Source organism: Oryctolagus cuniculus, chromosome 11 (genome assembly GCF_964237555.1).
Source record: "Oryctolagus cuniculus chromosome 11, mOryCun1.1, whole genome shotgun sequence".
NCBI lineage: Eukaryota > Metazoa > Chordata > Mammalia > Lagomorpha > Leporidae > Oryctolagus > Oryctolagus cuniculus.
Genome location: NC_091442.1, coordinates 59,098,748 through 59,114,506, shown reverse-complemented (window position 1 = coordinate 59,114,506; position 15,759 = coordinate 59,098,748). Strand labels below are relative to the sequence as shown.

Below are 15,759 nucleotides of genomic sequence, written 5' to 3'. Positions count from 1 at the left end.
GTTGGCTCCCGAGGACCTTCAAAGCCTGAGTGCTGGAGCTTTTTCTTTAGCATTACCATTACAATCAACCCCAAATGTGTTAAGGGCAAAGGGAAACCCAAAGAAGGAAGTTAACTGAATTCTCAGGCACACGCTTAGCCACCTACTCTCCCTCCCCCATCCTCGGCAGCCACACTTAATTAGCCTAAAGCGGACGACCCAATCCTCTTCGCCCCAACTACTGTCAGCGGCTCAGGTCCCGCCCCTCCTCCGCACCAAGCCAATGGTGGAGCCCCAGGCGAGTCCCCTGAGAGGGGGCGGGATCAAGTTCCGGGCAGTGGGCGGGTCCTCGCTGAGGACCCCGGGCTGGGCGCCGCCGCCGGTTCGTCTACCCTTTCCCTCAGCCGCCTCCTTTCAACCTTGTCCACCGTCGGCGCGGCCTCTGGTGCAGCAGCTGCGGCTCCCGTACCTGCCGCAGCGCTCTCCCCATCTTCCCTCCCCACCAGATCCCGGAGTTCACCTGCCATGGCTTTACTCACTGCGGCCGCCCGGCTCTTGGGAGCCAAGGTGAGCAAGCAGGGAGGGAGCACGGCGTCCCAGGGTGGGGCTGAGGCGGCCGCAGGCCCTCGGGCGCCGGGGTCTCCCGCCCACACCCTTGCGCACCCCTGCGCGCCTTAAAGGGACCTTGGCCTTGGCTGGCCGCCGGTCCTGCGTAGAGCTCCCAGGGCCATGTGCTGCGCTGCCCTTCGGGCTCCCGGGGGTGAGGTGAACGCCGTGCGCCCCGGCCTGCAGTGTCAGGCGAGTGAGGAGGCCCGACTCTGCTGTCAACTTCGCGTGGCTGAGGGGAGAGGGAGCCGCCACTAGAGAACAGAGATGTGCTTCCACTGGAGTTAGGGGAAGAATCTTTTCGGAGGTGGGGGTCGGTGTGAGCAGATTCGTCCGCTCGGTCCCGGGGTCGGAGCAGGGCCAATGGCCGATTTTGGCTTCTGGTTAGTAGGGAGGGCGTTGTCAGGTCCCGAGCTACCCGTTTCTGTTTCTTCAGCACAATCACTTAAGCCTTCAGTGACCACGCCGTGGCCGTGCCGTGTCGGCCAGAGGAGTGGGACCCTCAGGTCCTCTTTGTCCTTGGGACTCTGGAACTTACTCTTAATATATAGGAGGAGCCTGGGCAGGGTGGAGCACTCCTATAAAACCTGCTTGATTTCTCACATGATAGGAGAAAGAACCAGAAAGGTTGTTGCACCGAACAGCAAGCCAGTTAATGAAGATACTCGGCCAGGGCTCGGAATGCCAAGGTCACATGACCAACCCTACTACTTGCCCGCCCAGGTTTTGCAGTTGAACTTCATGCAGCCTGCTGTACCCAGGAGAACTTTCTCTTTCTTTAGGGACCTTTACTTAACATTTGGGTCACAGAAATAAGAACTGTTCCGGATAATGGTGCTGCAAGTTAAAATTGCCAGCATTTTTTGGCTCCGGGTAACAGGGCTCTTTAAACGGAAACTGCTGTGCTGAGGAGTCTTGGCTCTCTGATCAAACCGGGACCTTCCCACAGGTGACCTTGACTTGTGGGCAGAGTTTGCACTTTCGGCTGCGGGCGTTTTAAAGCCTTGGGCACCTGGAGGGAAGGGAGAGCCTTAGAATGGTTTTGGTTTGCTGTGTGTTGTCTTGCAGAGCTGGCAGAGGTAAAGTGAAGCTCCTAGGGTTTACCTTAGGGTTCTTCCAGGCACTCAGTGGCAAGGTAGAGTCTGATCATTCGAAAGATACTTGTCTCGCTTGGCTGTTGCTTCTCCTGAGGCCAGGGAACAGTGTAAGAAAACCTCTTGGGAAGTGAAGCAAGTTCTAGATAGCATTTGGGCAGAATAGGGGACGCTAAAATTAGCTCATTCCAGAGCTCTTAACCTACACCAGAGTGTCTAAACACTACAGTGGATTTGAATTTGAGAAAGCCGTTGGATTTACTTTTTGAATGCATTTTGTCTTTTAAGCCTGTTGGGAAGCTCAGAGAGCGTTTGAGATGACAGAGCTACACAGTTGTGGCTGTCATTGTTTACTTTATAGATGGACCTGAGGATCCCAGAAACCCGTAAATTGGAAACTATTAAAAAGATTTTGACCCTTAAAATTAGCAAAGCCCTAGAAGCTTAGGAGTGGAAATTTCTTGAAAACTGAGTGATGTGATCAGGATACTGAGAAGCCTTTCAGCTTGTCAGCATTGCTAGCACCTGCTTGAGCTTTCTAGATTAGCCTGCAGCTTAATTGGTAGCTGTAATTGGTAATACATTTTACTTGTGAGTAGTCTCCTAATCTGGGAGAACTGATCACTACCACTTTGATTTTCAAGGTCGGCTATAGTTTCATTTTTAACCTTGCTAGGAGACAAAAGTGCTAGTCATTGTTCTATTTGTCCACCCTACCCATTGTTGGGTAATTCATATGAACACCTGAGTTGGAGAGATAGCCAAATCGGAGCCTTGAGATTATTTGTCTTGCTTATTCAAGTGATTTAATATTAAGGAGTCACCTTAGTATTAGCTATGGGTGCCTCAGCTTTATGACTTAAAAAAGGTCTTTTCGCAGATAATCTGGGTTTCGATTTGGGCTGGGAACTGGAGAATAGGGCACCAGTTTGCTTCTCTGAACTCTTGAAGTCAACATGTTTAGTCAATCCTGACTGAAAGCGAGTTACTTTTGTACTCCTGAGATTTGCTCCTCCACACTAGGATATTTGAAACTTTGAGGGAATCAACCAAAAAATGTTTTTAGGTTATGCCTAGACATTTTCAAGATAGTGAATACAAGTGGTTCCTTTTCAGTGCACTTAATACCCTTGCAAAAATTTTTTTTTTTTTTTGACAGGCAGAGTTAGAGAAAAAGGTCTCCCTTCCTTTGGTTCACCCCCCAGATGGCCACCACGGCTGGCATGCTGCGCCAATCCGAAGCCAGGAGCCAGGTGCTTCCTCCTGGTCTCCCATGCAGGTGCAGGGCCCAAGCACTTGGGCCATCCTCCACTGCCTTCCCGGGGCACAGCAGAGAGCTGGACTGGAAGAGGACCAACCGGGACAGAATCTGGCGCCCCAACTGGGACTAGAACCTGGGGTGCCAGCGCCGCAGGCGGAGGATTAGCCAAGTGAGCTGCGGCACCCCTGCAAATTTTTTTTTTTTTTTTGACAGAGTGGACAGTGAGAGAGACAGAGAAAAAGGTCTTCCTTTTGCCGTTGGTTCATCCTCCAATGGCCAACGCACCGCGCTGATCCGATGGCAGGAGCCAGGTGCATATCCTGGTCTCCCATGGGGTGCAGGGCCCAAGCACTTGGGCCATCTTCCACTGCACTCCCTGGCCACAGCAGAGAGCTGGCCTGGAAGAGGGGCAACCAGGACAGAATCCGGCGCCCCGACCGGGACTAGAACCTGGTGTGCCGGCGCCGCAAGGCGAAGGATTAGCCTATTGAGCCGCGGTGCCGGCCCCCCTGCAAATTTTTAACAAGTATTTAAGTCCTAGTATTAAATTGGATTCAGCAAGACTGAGCAGGTTTTTTCCTATGAGATGTTCAGATAGACTCACAGCCCAGAATTTCAAAGACTAGGGCTCAGATCTCTGTGCCCTTACTTTATCAGCCTACGCAAAGTAATGGTGATTCCTTGATGATTACTAGAAGGGCCAGAGACTGGGGGGAAGCGGGAAGAGCTTGCTGTGTGCCGGTGATGGGATGATTCATTGCATTTGTTATTAGTGGTTTTTAGATAGTAGCAGATAAGTGGATGCCTGGGCACAGGGTGGCAGTTAGGACAGTATGGTGGGCAGTGGAGAAATAAACAGAATAAAAGGAGGGCTGACGGTCTTAGAATCCAAGCTGGGTAGTAGACCGGAAACTGGACTCGGTGTGTATCAGAAAAGTCACAGTAACTCCATCTGCTCTGTGTGTCAGTGCTTTCTAGAGTAGGATGTGAAATTTAAAACAGTAGTGAAGCAACTTTAACAATAGCTCTTTGTTAGCATCTTTTAATGTTTTTTACCTGTCCTTGTATTTCTTTGCGCATGCTGTCATTTTATTTTATTTTTAATTTATTTGAAAGGCAGAGTTAGCAAGAGAGGGAGAAACAGAGAAAGAGCTTCCATCTTCTGGTTCACTCCCCAAATGGCCCCAATGGCTGAGGTTAGCCAGGCCAAAGTCAGGAGCTTGGAACTCTGGCTCTCCCACAGGGGTGCAGGGGTCCAAGCACTTGGGCTATCTTCAGCTGCTTTCCCAGGTGCATTAGCAGGAGCTGGATCAGAAGTGGAGCAGCTGAGCCTCCTCAGGTGGCTGCTTAACCCTGTGCTCCACAACGCCAACCCCTTATGCTGCTATTTAAAGATTTATTTATTTGAGGTGGGGGGGGAGAAAGCTTCCATCTGCTGGTTCACTCCCCAGATGATTGCAACAGCCAGCAATGGGGCAGGCCGAAGCCAGGTACTTTCAGGTTTCACACATTGGTGCAGGGGCTCAAACACTTGGGCCATCATCAACTGCTTTCCCAGGCCATTAGCAGGGAGGTGGATTGAAAGTGGAGTGACCGAGGCTGGCGCCACAGCTCAATAGGCTAATCCCCCGCCTTGCGGCGCTGGCACACCGGGTTCTAGTCCGAGTCGGGGTGCCAGATTCTGTCCCGGTTGCCCCTCTTCCAGGCCAGCTCTCTGCTGTGGCCAGGGAGTGCAGTGGAGGATGGCCCAAGTGCTTGGGCCCTGCACCTGCATGGGAGACCAGGAGAAGCACCTGGCTTCTGGCTTCGGATCTGCGCGGTGCGCTGGCCGTGGCGGCCATTGGAAGGTGAACCAACGGCAAAAGGAAGACCTCTCTCTCTCTCCACTCTGTCTGTCCCAAAAAAAAAAAAAAAAAAAAAAAAAAAAAAAAAAATCAGCTTCAAAAATAACTGTCTCAGGGGCTAGTCTTTGGCCCCACTTTGCTGCTGGCAACCCATAGTGGAGCTCCATTTTGAGTCCCAACTACTCTGCTTCCTATCCAGATTTCTACTAATGCCCCCACCACACATGTGGGAGATCAGTGTGAAGTTCCTGTCGTCAGCCTCATCCAGACCTACTGTTGTGACCATTTGGGGAGTGAACCAGCAGATAGACGTTTTCTGTCATTCTGCTTTTCAAATATATTTTTTTTTGGACAGGCAGAGTTAGAAAGGTCTGTCCTTTTCTGTTGGTTCACCCCTCAAAAGGCTGCTACAGCCGGTGTGCTGCGCCGATCCGAAGCCAGGAGCTTCTCCTGGTCTCCCAGGCGGGTGCAGGGTCCAAGCACTTGGGCCATCCTCCACTGCCTTCTGGGCCACAGCAGAGAGCTGAACTGAAAGAGGAGTAATATAAATCTTTTTTTTTTTTTTTTTTTTTTTTTTTTTTTTTTTTGACAGGCAGAGTGGACAGTGAGAGAGACAGACAGAGAGGAAGGTCTTCCTTTGCCGTTGGTTCACCCTCCAGTGGCTGCCACGGCCAGCGCACTGCGCTGATCCGAAGGCAGGAGCCAGGTACTTATCCTGGTTTCCCATGGGGTGCAGGGCCCAAGTACTTGGGCCATCCTCCACTTCACTTCCCTGGCCACAGCGGAGAGCTGGCCTGGAAGAGGGGCAACGGGGACAGAATCCGGCACCCCGACTGGGACAAGAACCTGGTGTGCCAGCGCCGCAAGGCGGAGGATTAGCCTAGTGAGCCGTGGCGCCGGCTCAAATAAATCTTAAGAAAAAAAAAAAAAACTGCTTGCTATGGGCATTTGGCCAAATTGTTAAGATACCATGTCTCATATCTGTTTAATGCTCACTCTAGCTCCTGACTCCCAATTTCCTGCTAAAGCAGACACTGGTAGGCTCTGGCCCTGGCCCAACCTTGGCCTTCCAAGGTATTTGAGGAATGAACCAACGGATGGGAGCTTTGTCTCTCAGTTTTTTTTTTTTAAGGTTAACTGCCCTAGCGGGCACCATGGCTCACTAGGCTAATCCTCCACCTGTGGCGCCGGCACCCCAGGTTCTAGTCCCGGTTGGGGCGCCAGAATCTGTCCCGGTTGGTCCTCTTCCAGTCCAGCTCTTGCCGTGGCCCAGGAAGGCAGTGGAGGATGGCCCAAGTGCTTAGGCCCTGGCCCTGCACCTGCATGGGAGACCAGGAGGAAGCACCTGGCTCCTCAGGAGGCTTCGGATTGGCGCAGTGCGCCGGCCGTGGCAGCCATTTTGGGGGTGAACCAACGGAAGGAAGACCTTTCTCTCTGTCTCTCTCTCTCTCTCGCTGTCTAACTCTGCCTGTCGGAAAAAAAAAAGTTAACTGCCCTAAGCAGTAATGTTTTAGTCAGGTTTCTCTAGAATTTTCTTCCTCGACACCCCCCCCCCACTTTTTTTTTTTTTTTTTTTTTTTTTGACAGGCAGAGTGGACAGTGAGAGAGAGAGACAGAGAGAAAGGTCTTCCTTTGCCATTGGTTCACCCGCCAATGGCCGCCACGGCCGGCGCGCTGCGGCCAGCGCACCGCGCTGATCCGATGGCAGGAGCCAGGTACTTATCCTGGTCTCCCATGGGGTGCAGGGCCCAAGCACCTGGGCCATCCTCCAGTGCACTCCCTGGCCACAGCAGAGAGCTGGCCTGGAAGAGGGGCAACCAGGACAGAATCCGGCGCCCAGACCGGGACTAGAACCTGGTGTGCCGGCGCCGCAAGGCGGAGGATTAGCCTAGTGAGCCGCGGCGCCGGCCCACACTTTTTTTAATACCTTGGGAAAAGTTTCATGTAAATCCTTGGAGAAGCAAGCAATCCTTGGAGCCAAAACATGTAAGAACTAAGACATGTGAAAGAATGGTTTTTGATTACAGAGAACTGAAGTTTCTGATCCTTTACACTTTAATCCACTAGTGTATGCATAAAAGTAGGTGTTTAATAAATAGTTGTTTAGTTAGAGAGTGGTAAGAGTTTCTGTTGAAAGGAAAATTTAGGATTTGAGTTTTTTCTGAACTTCAAGTAATATCTTGTGGTCTTCCCCATTGAATGAATCAGTGTACCTTGAGCAAAGAGACGTTGGAAAATGATAGGTAAAACTATTTTCTTTCCTTTTTTTTTTCTTTTTTAAAGATTATTTGTTTGAAAGAGTAACAGATCTTCTATTCACTGGTTCACTCCCTAAACAGCCTCAGTGAGCTTAGAATTCCATCCTGGTCTCCCATGTGGGTGGCAGGGGCCCAAGCACTTGAGCCATCTGCCACTGCATTCCCAAGCACATTAGCAGGGAGCTGGATGGTAAGTGAAACAGCTGGGACTCAGATCGGTGCCAGTTTGGGATGCCAGCATCACAGGCAGCAGCTTAACCAGCTGTGCCACAAGGCTGTCCCCTGTTAGGTAAAAGTATTAAGAAAACTCCTATGAGTATGAGATGGATCAGAGCATGAAATCTGAAGACTGCTCTGTTAAGGCTATTAAGTGCCCTGACTGAATAGTGTAGGCCAACTTCCAGTGTGTCACCATGTGGAACGCAGAGGTTAAATGGCTTTAGTTTTCTGACCTGGTTCTGAAGAGAGAAGAGCCTTTGTTAATGTAAATTGTCCTTTTGCATTGGAAACCTCTGTAATATAACATACTTCCTACTGATTATTAGTTCATTGTGTGTTGGCTGAGCTACTGCTGCTGGCTTGGCAAGCTCCAGTCATTTGTTGACAAAGGACCAGGGCCTATTAAAAATCATGAGCATCTCTCTCAAGGTTTCAATATTGTTGCTCCTAGGTATATGGCAAGGACATGGTCTAGATGTGCCTAGGGTGCAGAATCAAAGAACATTTATTTGCTCCCCTGTAAAGATGGTAGATGTGGCCTGATGGTAATAGGCTAAGAGGAGTAACAGGGAATCAACTGCATTATTGAGTAAATGGTTATCCAATAAGATTATTTTGTTCGCAGAATTTGGGGAAAAGAGGAGTAATTGTTGGATACTTGGTAAGTGATTTGGGCAACACCTTCTTCCAGGAATACTCTTCATTATTATAGGCAAGTCTTTGACAGCATTTCCTGGGTGTACTAATTAATGTTTTTTTCCTTTCTGGCCCTTTAAGATAAAAGTTCTTTTTATTTATTTATTTATTTATTTTTAAGATTTATTTTAAAGAGGAAGAGAGAGAGAGATCCACTGCAGTTGTCAAAACTGGGCCAGACTGAAATCAGGAGTCAGGAAACTCAAAAGTGGGTCTCCCACATGGGTGATAGGGTTCCACGTACTTGGGCCATCTTCTGCCTTCCAGGGTGCATTAGCAGAGAGTTGGATCAGGAGAAGAGCAGCCAGGACTTGAACCAGTGCTCCAGTATGGGATCTGGTGTCACAGGCAATGGCTTAACCTGCTGCTTCATAATGCCGGCACCAAAGGTTCTTTGAATTTTTATAATTTTCCATCGCAGCACATTTGAGAGCTGCAGTTCACTTTTGTCAATAATAGCAAACTCACTAGAGGAATTCTTATGAGGAATGGCAACATGTAAGGTATGCAGACCCTCTTAGTAATTCTGATACCCCCACTCCCACCCTATAGAGAATCCTGGTTGTCAGACTTTGTAAACCAGGCCCTTGTTTGTTGTTTATGTTTTGGTTTGCCTTTAAGATTTATTTTTATTTATTATTTTTTTATTTTTTTATTTATTTTTTATTTTTTGACAGGCAGAGTGGATAGTGAGAGAGAGAGACAGAGAGAAAGGTCTTCCTTTTGCCGTTGGTTCACCCTCCAATGGCCGCCGCGGCCAGCGCGCTGCGGCCGGCGCACCGCGCTGATCTGATGGCAGGAGCCAGGAGCCAGGTGCTTTTCCTGGTCTCCCATGGGGTGCAGGGCCCAAGCACTTGGGCCATCCTCCACTGCACTCCCTGGCAACAGCAGAGAGCTGGCCTGGAAGAGGGGCAACCAGGACAGAATCCGGCGCCCCAACCGGGACTAGAACCCGGTGTGCCAGCGCCGCTAGGCGGAGGATTAGCCTAGTGAGCTGCGGCGCCGGCCTATTTTTATTTATTTAAAAGGCAGAGTTGGGGAGGGGAGAAGAGAGATCTTCCATCTGCTGGTTCACTCCCAAAATGTCCAGGGCTGGGCCAGGCAGAAGCCAGGAGATTTTTTTTTTTTTTTTTGATAAGTAGAGTTATAGACAGAGAAAGAGAAAGGTCTTCCTTCCGTTGGTTCACCCCCAAAATGGCTGCCACAGCCGGAGCTACGGCGATCCGAAGCCAAGAGCTAGGTGCTTCTTCCTGGTCTCCTATGTGGGTGTAGGGGCCCAAGCACTTGGGCCATCCTCCACTGCCTTCCTGGGCCACAGCAGAGAGCTGGCCTGGAAGAGGAGCAACTGGGACTAGAACCTGGCGTCCATATGGGATGCCAGCGCTGCAGGCGGAGGATTAACCAAGTGAGCCATGGTGCTGGCCCCTGCCAGGAGTTTCTGATGGGTCTCCTATGTGGGTGGTGGGACCCAAGCACTGGGGCCATCTGCTGCTGCTTTCCCAGGCATATTAGCAGGGAACTGGATTGGAAATGGAGCAGCTTGGACACACATGCTCCATCTGGGATTCCAGCATTGCAGGCTGTGGCTTAACCCGTTGTGTCACAATGCTGGCCTCTTTTGAAACAACTCCATCTCTCCCTATTGAGATTACTGTCTGATTCACCTGCCAGCTGCTGTTTCAGTAAGTGGCATGGGACCAGACGCCCAGCTGCCACACCTCCAGGGTTAGGGGAGGAGCTGGGAGGTGGAAGTTCAAGTGTGAATCAGAGCTTTGTAATCTGCCTGTTCCATCAGTGAGTATATCCTGAATGTACTGTACAGAGCTATTAAGCAGCTTGAAGTATATAGCGTTGTGTGCAACAGTCCTCAAGTATCTCCTGTCTAGATTTATTTGCTGTGCTGGTGGAGGTTAGGGTAAATTTGTTTCCTCTTTCAGATCTCACGTCTCAGTCAGGAGGCGCTTAGATAGGAAACTAGAATTTTGTTAAGATTTATTTATTCACATGAAAGGCAGAGTTACACAGAGGGAGCAGCAGAAAAGAAAGGTCTTCCATCTGCTGGTTCACTCCCCAAATGACCGTGATGGTTGAAGCTGGGCCAGTCTGAAGGCAGGGGCCAAGAGCTTTTTCCAAGTCTCCCATGGGGGTGCAGGGGCCCAAGGACTTTGGCCATCTTCTACTGCTTCCCCAGGCGCATTATCAGGGAGCTCAGTCGGAAGTGGAGCAGCCGGGTCTCAAACTGGCACCCATATAGGATGCTGGTGCTGCAGGTGGCAGCTTAACCCACTGAGCCATAGTGCCAGCCCCATAAGAAACAAATATTTGTTGAACTTGGCAATATACAAGCCGCTGTACTAGGTGCTTTCGTGGGAATTATTTCATTTTCTTTACTTGGCCACTCTGAAATTAGCCTTTTTTTTTTTTTTTTTTTTTTTTTTATTTGAAAGAGTTAAGAGAGGTCTTCCATCCACTGGTTCACTCCTTAAATGGCTGCAATAGCCAAAGCTGAGCTGATCCAAAGCCAGGAGCTTCTTCCTGTTCTTCTATGTGGGTCCACAGGGGCCCAAGGACTTGGGCCATCCTCTACTGCTTTCCCAGGCCATAGCAGAGAGCTGGATCGGAAGTGGAGCAGCCGGGACTTGAACCAGCGCCCATATGGGATGCTGGTATTTCAGACAGTGGCTTTACCTGCTACGCCACAGCACTGGTCCCAAGGTAGTTACTGTTATTGTTCCCATTCTACAGATAAGGAAATTGAAGCGCAGGAAAATTAAGTGGTTTTGTCTGTGATTGCACAGCCAGTAAGTGACAGAGAAGCATAGAAATATACTAGCTTTATTCTGTTACCACATAGGCAATCTAGCATTCATTGCTTTGTAAATCGGAGACCTAAGAAGTGTTGCTGATAGACTAAGATCAGCTCTGGTTAGGTTACTAACCCGAAGCTGTCTACAAAGAAAATTAAGATTTTTACTGAGAGAGACTGATGTTGTGGCACAGTGGGTTAGGTTGCTGCTTGTGATATCGGCATCACATGTAGAATGTCAGTTCAAGTAGCAGCTGCTCTGTTTGCTCCCTGCCCATGCCACTCACATGAAAGATCTGGATGGAGTTCATAGCTCCTGGCTTCGGGTTGGCCCATCCCACTATTGTGCCCATCTGGGGAGTGAACCAACAAATGGAACATTTCTCTCTCTTTTTCTTTCTGCCACTCTGATTTTCAAATAAAAAGATGATGAAGGATGATATTTTCAACGGTTCCGGCTGTTGCAGCCTTTTGGGGAGTAAAACAGAGGATTGGGGGCCAGTGCTGTGGCGTAGCAGGTTAACGCCCTGGCCTGAAGTAGAGGATGGCCCAAGTCCTTGGGCTTCTGCACCCATGTGGGAGACCTGGAAGAAACTCCAGGCTCCTGGCTTTGGATGGGCACAGCTCCGGCTGTTGAGGTCAGTTGGGGAGTGAACCCTCTGATGGAAGATACCTCCCTCCCTCCCCCTCTCTCTCCCCTTCCCCCTCCTCCCCTCCCCTCCCCCCTCCTCTCCTCCTTCCTCCCTCCACCTCCCCCACCTCCCCCCTCCCCTCCCCCTTCCTCCCCTCCTCCCCTCCCCCTCCCTTTCCCTCCTCCCCTCCCCCTCCCCCTTTCCCTCTCCTTCCCCTTCCCCCCTCCGCCTCTCCCTCTGCCTCTCCTCTCTGTAACTCTGACTTTTTTTTTTTTTTTTTTTTTTTTTTTTTTTTTTTTTGGACAAGCAGTTAGAAAGGTCTTCCTTCCCGTTGGTTTACCCCCAGAATGGCCGGTGTGCTGTGGCTGGCACACCGCGGCAGTCCGAAGCCTGGAGCCAGGTGCTTCCTCCTGGTCTCCCATGCTGGTGCAGGGCCCAAGCACTTGGGCCTTCCCGGGCCACAGCAAAGAGCTGGACTGGAAGAGGAGCAACCGGGACTAGAACCCGGGGTGCCGGCGCCACAGGCAGAGGATTAGCCTAGTGAGCCACGGCGCTGGCCAACTCTGACTTTCAAATAAAAAAATCTTAAAAAAAAAAAAAAAAAAAAAAAGGATGGAAGACCTCTCTGTCTCTGCCTTTGTGTGACTCTCTGCCTTTCAAATAAATAAATCTTTAAAAAAAATAATAAATGAAGAGGGACAGGCACCCCAGCCTGCAGTGCCGGCATCCCATGTTGGCACTGGTTCAAGTCCTGACTGCTCCACTTCTTTTTTTTTTTTGACAGGCAGAGTGGACAGTGAGAGAGACAGAGAGAAAGGTCTTCCTTTGCCGTTGGTTCACCCTCCAATGGCCGCTGCGGCCGGCGCACCGCGCTGATCCGATGGCAGGAGCCAGGAGCCAGGTGCTTTTCCTGGTCTCCCATGGGGTGCAGGGCCCAAGCACCTGGGCCATCCTCCACTGCACTCCCTGGCCACAGCAGAGGGCTGGCCTGGAAGAGGGGCAACCGGGACAGAATCCGGCACCCCGACTGGGACTAGAACCCGGTGTGCCGGCGCCGCTAGGCGGAGGATTAGCCTAGTGAGCCGCGGCGCCGGCCTGTGACTGCTCCACTTCTATCCAGCTCCCTGCTAATGTACCTGGGAAAGCAGTGGAGGATGGCCCAAGTGCTTGGGCCCCTGCACCAATGTGGGAGACCTGGAAGAAGCTCCTGGCTTCTGCCTGGCCCAGCCCTGGACATAATGGCCATTTGGGGAGTGAACCAGCAGATAGAAGACCTCTCCGTCTCTCTACCTCTTTCTGTAACTCTGCCTTTCAAACAAAATAAGTTTTTTTAAAGGGGGCGGGGGGATGGCTCTGTGTGCAGTGAGTTAACACCCTGACTGAAGCGCGGCATCCTATAGGCGCCGGTTCGAGACCCTGCTGTCCCACTTCCAATCCAGCTCTCTGCTATGGCCTGGGAAAGCAGTAGAAGATGGCCCAAGTCTTTGGGCCCCTGCACCTGCGTGGGAGACCAGGAAGAAGCTCCTGGCTTCAGATTGGCACAGCTCTGGCTGTTGCAGCCTATTGGGGTCTCATTCACATATTTTCCTTTGTCCATTGTTTGGTGACTAGTAGGAAAAGGGGGAGTTGTTCCATTAATATTGAATTCATCGTCCCATTAACCCCATGTAGATTTAGTGGGCTTGAACTATTTGAGTTGCCCACTTGCTCAAAATGGTCCTTAGCACGCTAGGGAGACTGGTTAGGAAGTTGATAAAAGGAGTTAAGGACAGCCTGGTTAAAAGGTTGACTGCTGCATCCACTGATAGACCTTGAACAATTTGCTGCTGTTCTTTTGGTTTGCACTGGGATGCCAAAGAAAAATCCCTGCGCTTTCTGTCTGTCTGTGTGGCAGCCCAGATTGAATTGGGGAATACATTTGTTTAAAAAAAAAAAAGTTGACTCTGCTTTAGGAACACATTAGCTTGCTTTGCACTGTTTGGCTTTGGATTGGTACCTTTTTTTTTTTTTTTTTTTTTTTTTTTTAAGTTATTTATTTGAAAGGCGAAGTGACAGAGAAATCTTCCATCTGCTGGTTTAGTGCCCAAATACCTGCAACATCAAGCTGAATCCAGGAGCTGGGAATTCCATCTTGGTCTCCTAAGTAGGTGATAGGGACCCAAGTATTAGGGCCTGATGCATTGGCAGGAGCTAGACTGGAAGCAGGGCAAGACTTAATCCCAGGCACTGTAGTATGGAGTGTGGTTGTCCCAAGCCACAGCTTAACCTGCTGTGCCACAGCGCTCTCCCTGGGTTGATTTATTGTATTGTATTTTATTTTTAAGATTTATTTATTTTATTTGAAAGTCAGTTACAGTTAATCCACCGTCTACAGTGCTGACATTCCATATGGGTGCTGGTTCGAGTCCCAATTCAGCTCCCTGATAATCCACTTGGGAAAGCAGTGGAAGATGACCCAAGTGCTTGGGTCCCTATACCCACATGGGAGACCTAGAAGAAACTCTTGGTTTTGGCCTGGCCCGGCCCTGGCTGTTGTGACCATTTGGAGTGAACCAGCAGATGGAAGCTATCTGTCTATCTGTCTCTCTCTGCCTCTGCTTTCTCTGTAACTCTGACTTTCAAGAAAGTAAGTCAGTTACAGAGAGAAGGGAAGAGAGGGAGATCCATCTTTCAACTGCTGGTTCACTCTCCACTTGGCCACAATAGCCAGGGCTGGGCCAAGCTTAAGCCCTGAGCCAGGGACTTCATCAGGGTTTCCCACATGGGTGGAAGGGGCCCAAGTATTTGGGTCATCTTCTGCTGTTTTTCCTAGACCATTAGCAAGGAGCTAGATGGAAGTGGAGCAGCTGGGACACGAACCAATGACCATATGGGACACTGGCATCATGGGCGGCGGCTTTACATCACGGGCCCCAGATAGATTTTTGTTTTAAGAAAGAAGGCAGTTGGGTGACTAGACTTGTGGCTTTTTGTTTGTTTGTTTTTCATTTTATTTGAAAGAATTACAGAGAGGGGTAGAGACAGAGAGAAAGGTCTTCCATCTGCTGGTTCACTTGGGCCATCTTCCACTGCTTTCCCAGGCCACAGCAGAGAGCTGGATTGGAAGTGGAGCAGCTGGGTCCAGAATTGGTGCCCATATGGGATGTCAGCGCTGCACAGGGCCCTCTGAATACATTTTTAAAAGGATAAAAATTCCTTTTAGGGGCCGACTCTATGACATAGTGGATTATGCCACCATCTGCAGCACCAGCATACCATTTGGGTGCTGATTCAACTCCCAGCTGCTCCACTTGTGATCCAGCTCCCTGCTAATGCACCTGAGAGGGCAACCAAAAATGGCCCAAGTGCTTGAGCCCCTCCCACCCATGTGAGAGACCTGGAAGAAGCTCCTGGCTCTGATCTGACTCAGCTAATACTCATTCTGGCCATTTGGGGCATTGAATCATTGGAAGATATCTCTCTCTTTGCCTCGTCTCTCCTTTTTCTGTAGCTCTGCCTTTCAAATAAAATAAATAAATCTTATCAAAAAATTCAATGCAGAGGAAAAGAACAGATTGCTGTAGCATACTCTCTGTCTCTGTCTCTGTCAATGTATTTGAAACAGTTAGATCTTCCATGAGCTGGGTCAGTGAATGGCCACAGCTGGGCCAGGACCAAGCCAAGAGCCAGGAGATTCATGCAAGTCACCTATGTGAATGGCAAGGGCCAAAGTGCTTGGGCCATCATTCACTGCTTTCTCAGGTACATTAGCAGCAAACTGGATCAGAAATGGAGTAACTGGGACTTGATCTTTCGCTCAGAAGGAATATCAGTGCCACAGGTTGCAGCTTAACCTACTATACCACATTGCTGGTTCCTTGACTAATTTTGTTTTCAAAATAAGCCGGTGCATGGCCGGCACTGCGGCTCACTAGGCTAATCCTCCACCTACAGCGCTGACACCACAGGTTCTAGTCCAGTAGGGGCGCCGGATTCTGTCCTGGTTGCTCCTCTTCCAGGCCAGCTCTCTGCTGTAGCCCTGGAAGGCAGTGGAGGATGGCCCAAGTGCTTGGGCCCTGCACCCGCATGGGAGACCAGGAGGAAGCACCTGGCTCGTGGCTTCGGATCGATGTGGTGCGCCGGCCGTAGTGGCCATTTGTGGAGTGAACCAACGGAAGGAAGACCTTTCTCTCTCTCTCTTTCTCACTAACTCTGCCTGTCAAAATAATAATAATAATAAGCTGGTGCAGAAAAGTTAATCTTGTCTAAGGCCTTATTCCTAATTACTAGTCTAAATGGTGTTACCCATTTATCTTTGTAATGGGAGATAGCTTTTCTGAGTCTCAAACATATCTTTCTGGATAATTTTTTTCCTGAAGTATATC

The 15,759-nt window shown here is 49.9% G+C and overlaps 1 protein-coding gene and 1 non-coding gene across 3 annotated transcripts in view; both read left to right on the top strand.

Moving 5' to 3' along the window:
- Positions 1-284: 284 nt before the first annotated feature.
- Positions 285-15,759, top strand: part of CS (citrate synthase) — a 32,378-nt gene continuing 16,903 nt past the window's right edge. The window contains exon 1 of one of the 2 annotated variants that reach the window (XM_002711075.4): positions 285-546. In XM_002711075.4, the coding sequence (XP_002711121.1) occupies positions 505-546 (42 nt within the window). In that variant the 5' untranslated portion in view covers positions 285-504. Of the gene's footprint in view, positions 547-669; positions 893-15,759 lie in introns of those variants that run through there. The other variant, XM_070052405.1, reaches the window with a different exon arrangement.
- On the top strand, positions 13,188-13,315 carry LOC127491225 (small nucleolar RNA SNORA31). Its single transcript, XR_007919815.1, has one exon. It is a non-coding gene; the product is annotated as a small nucleolar RNA SNORA31 (small nucleolar RNA).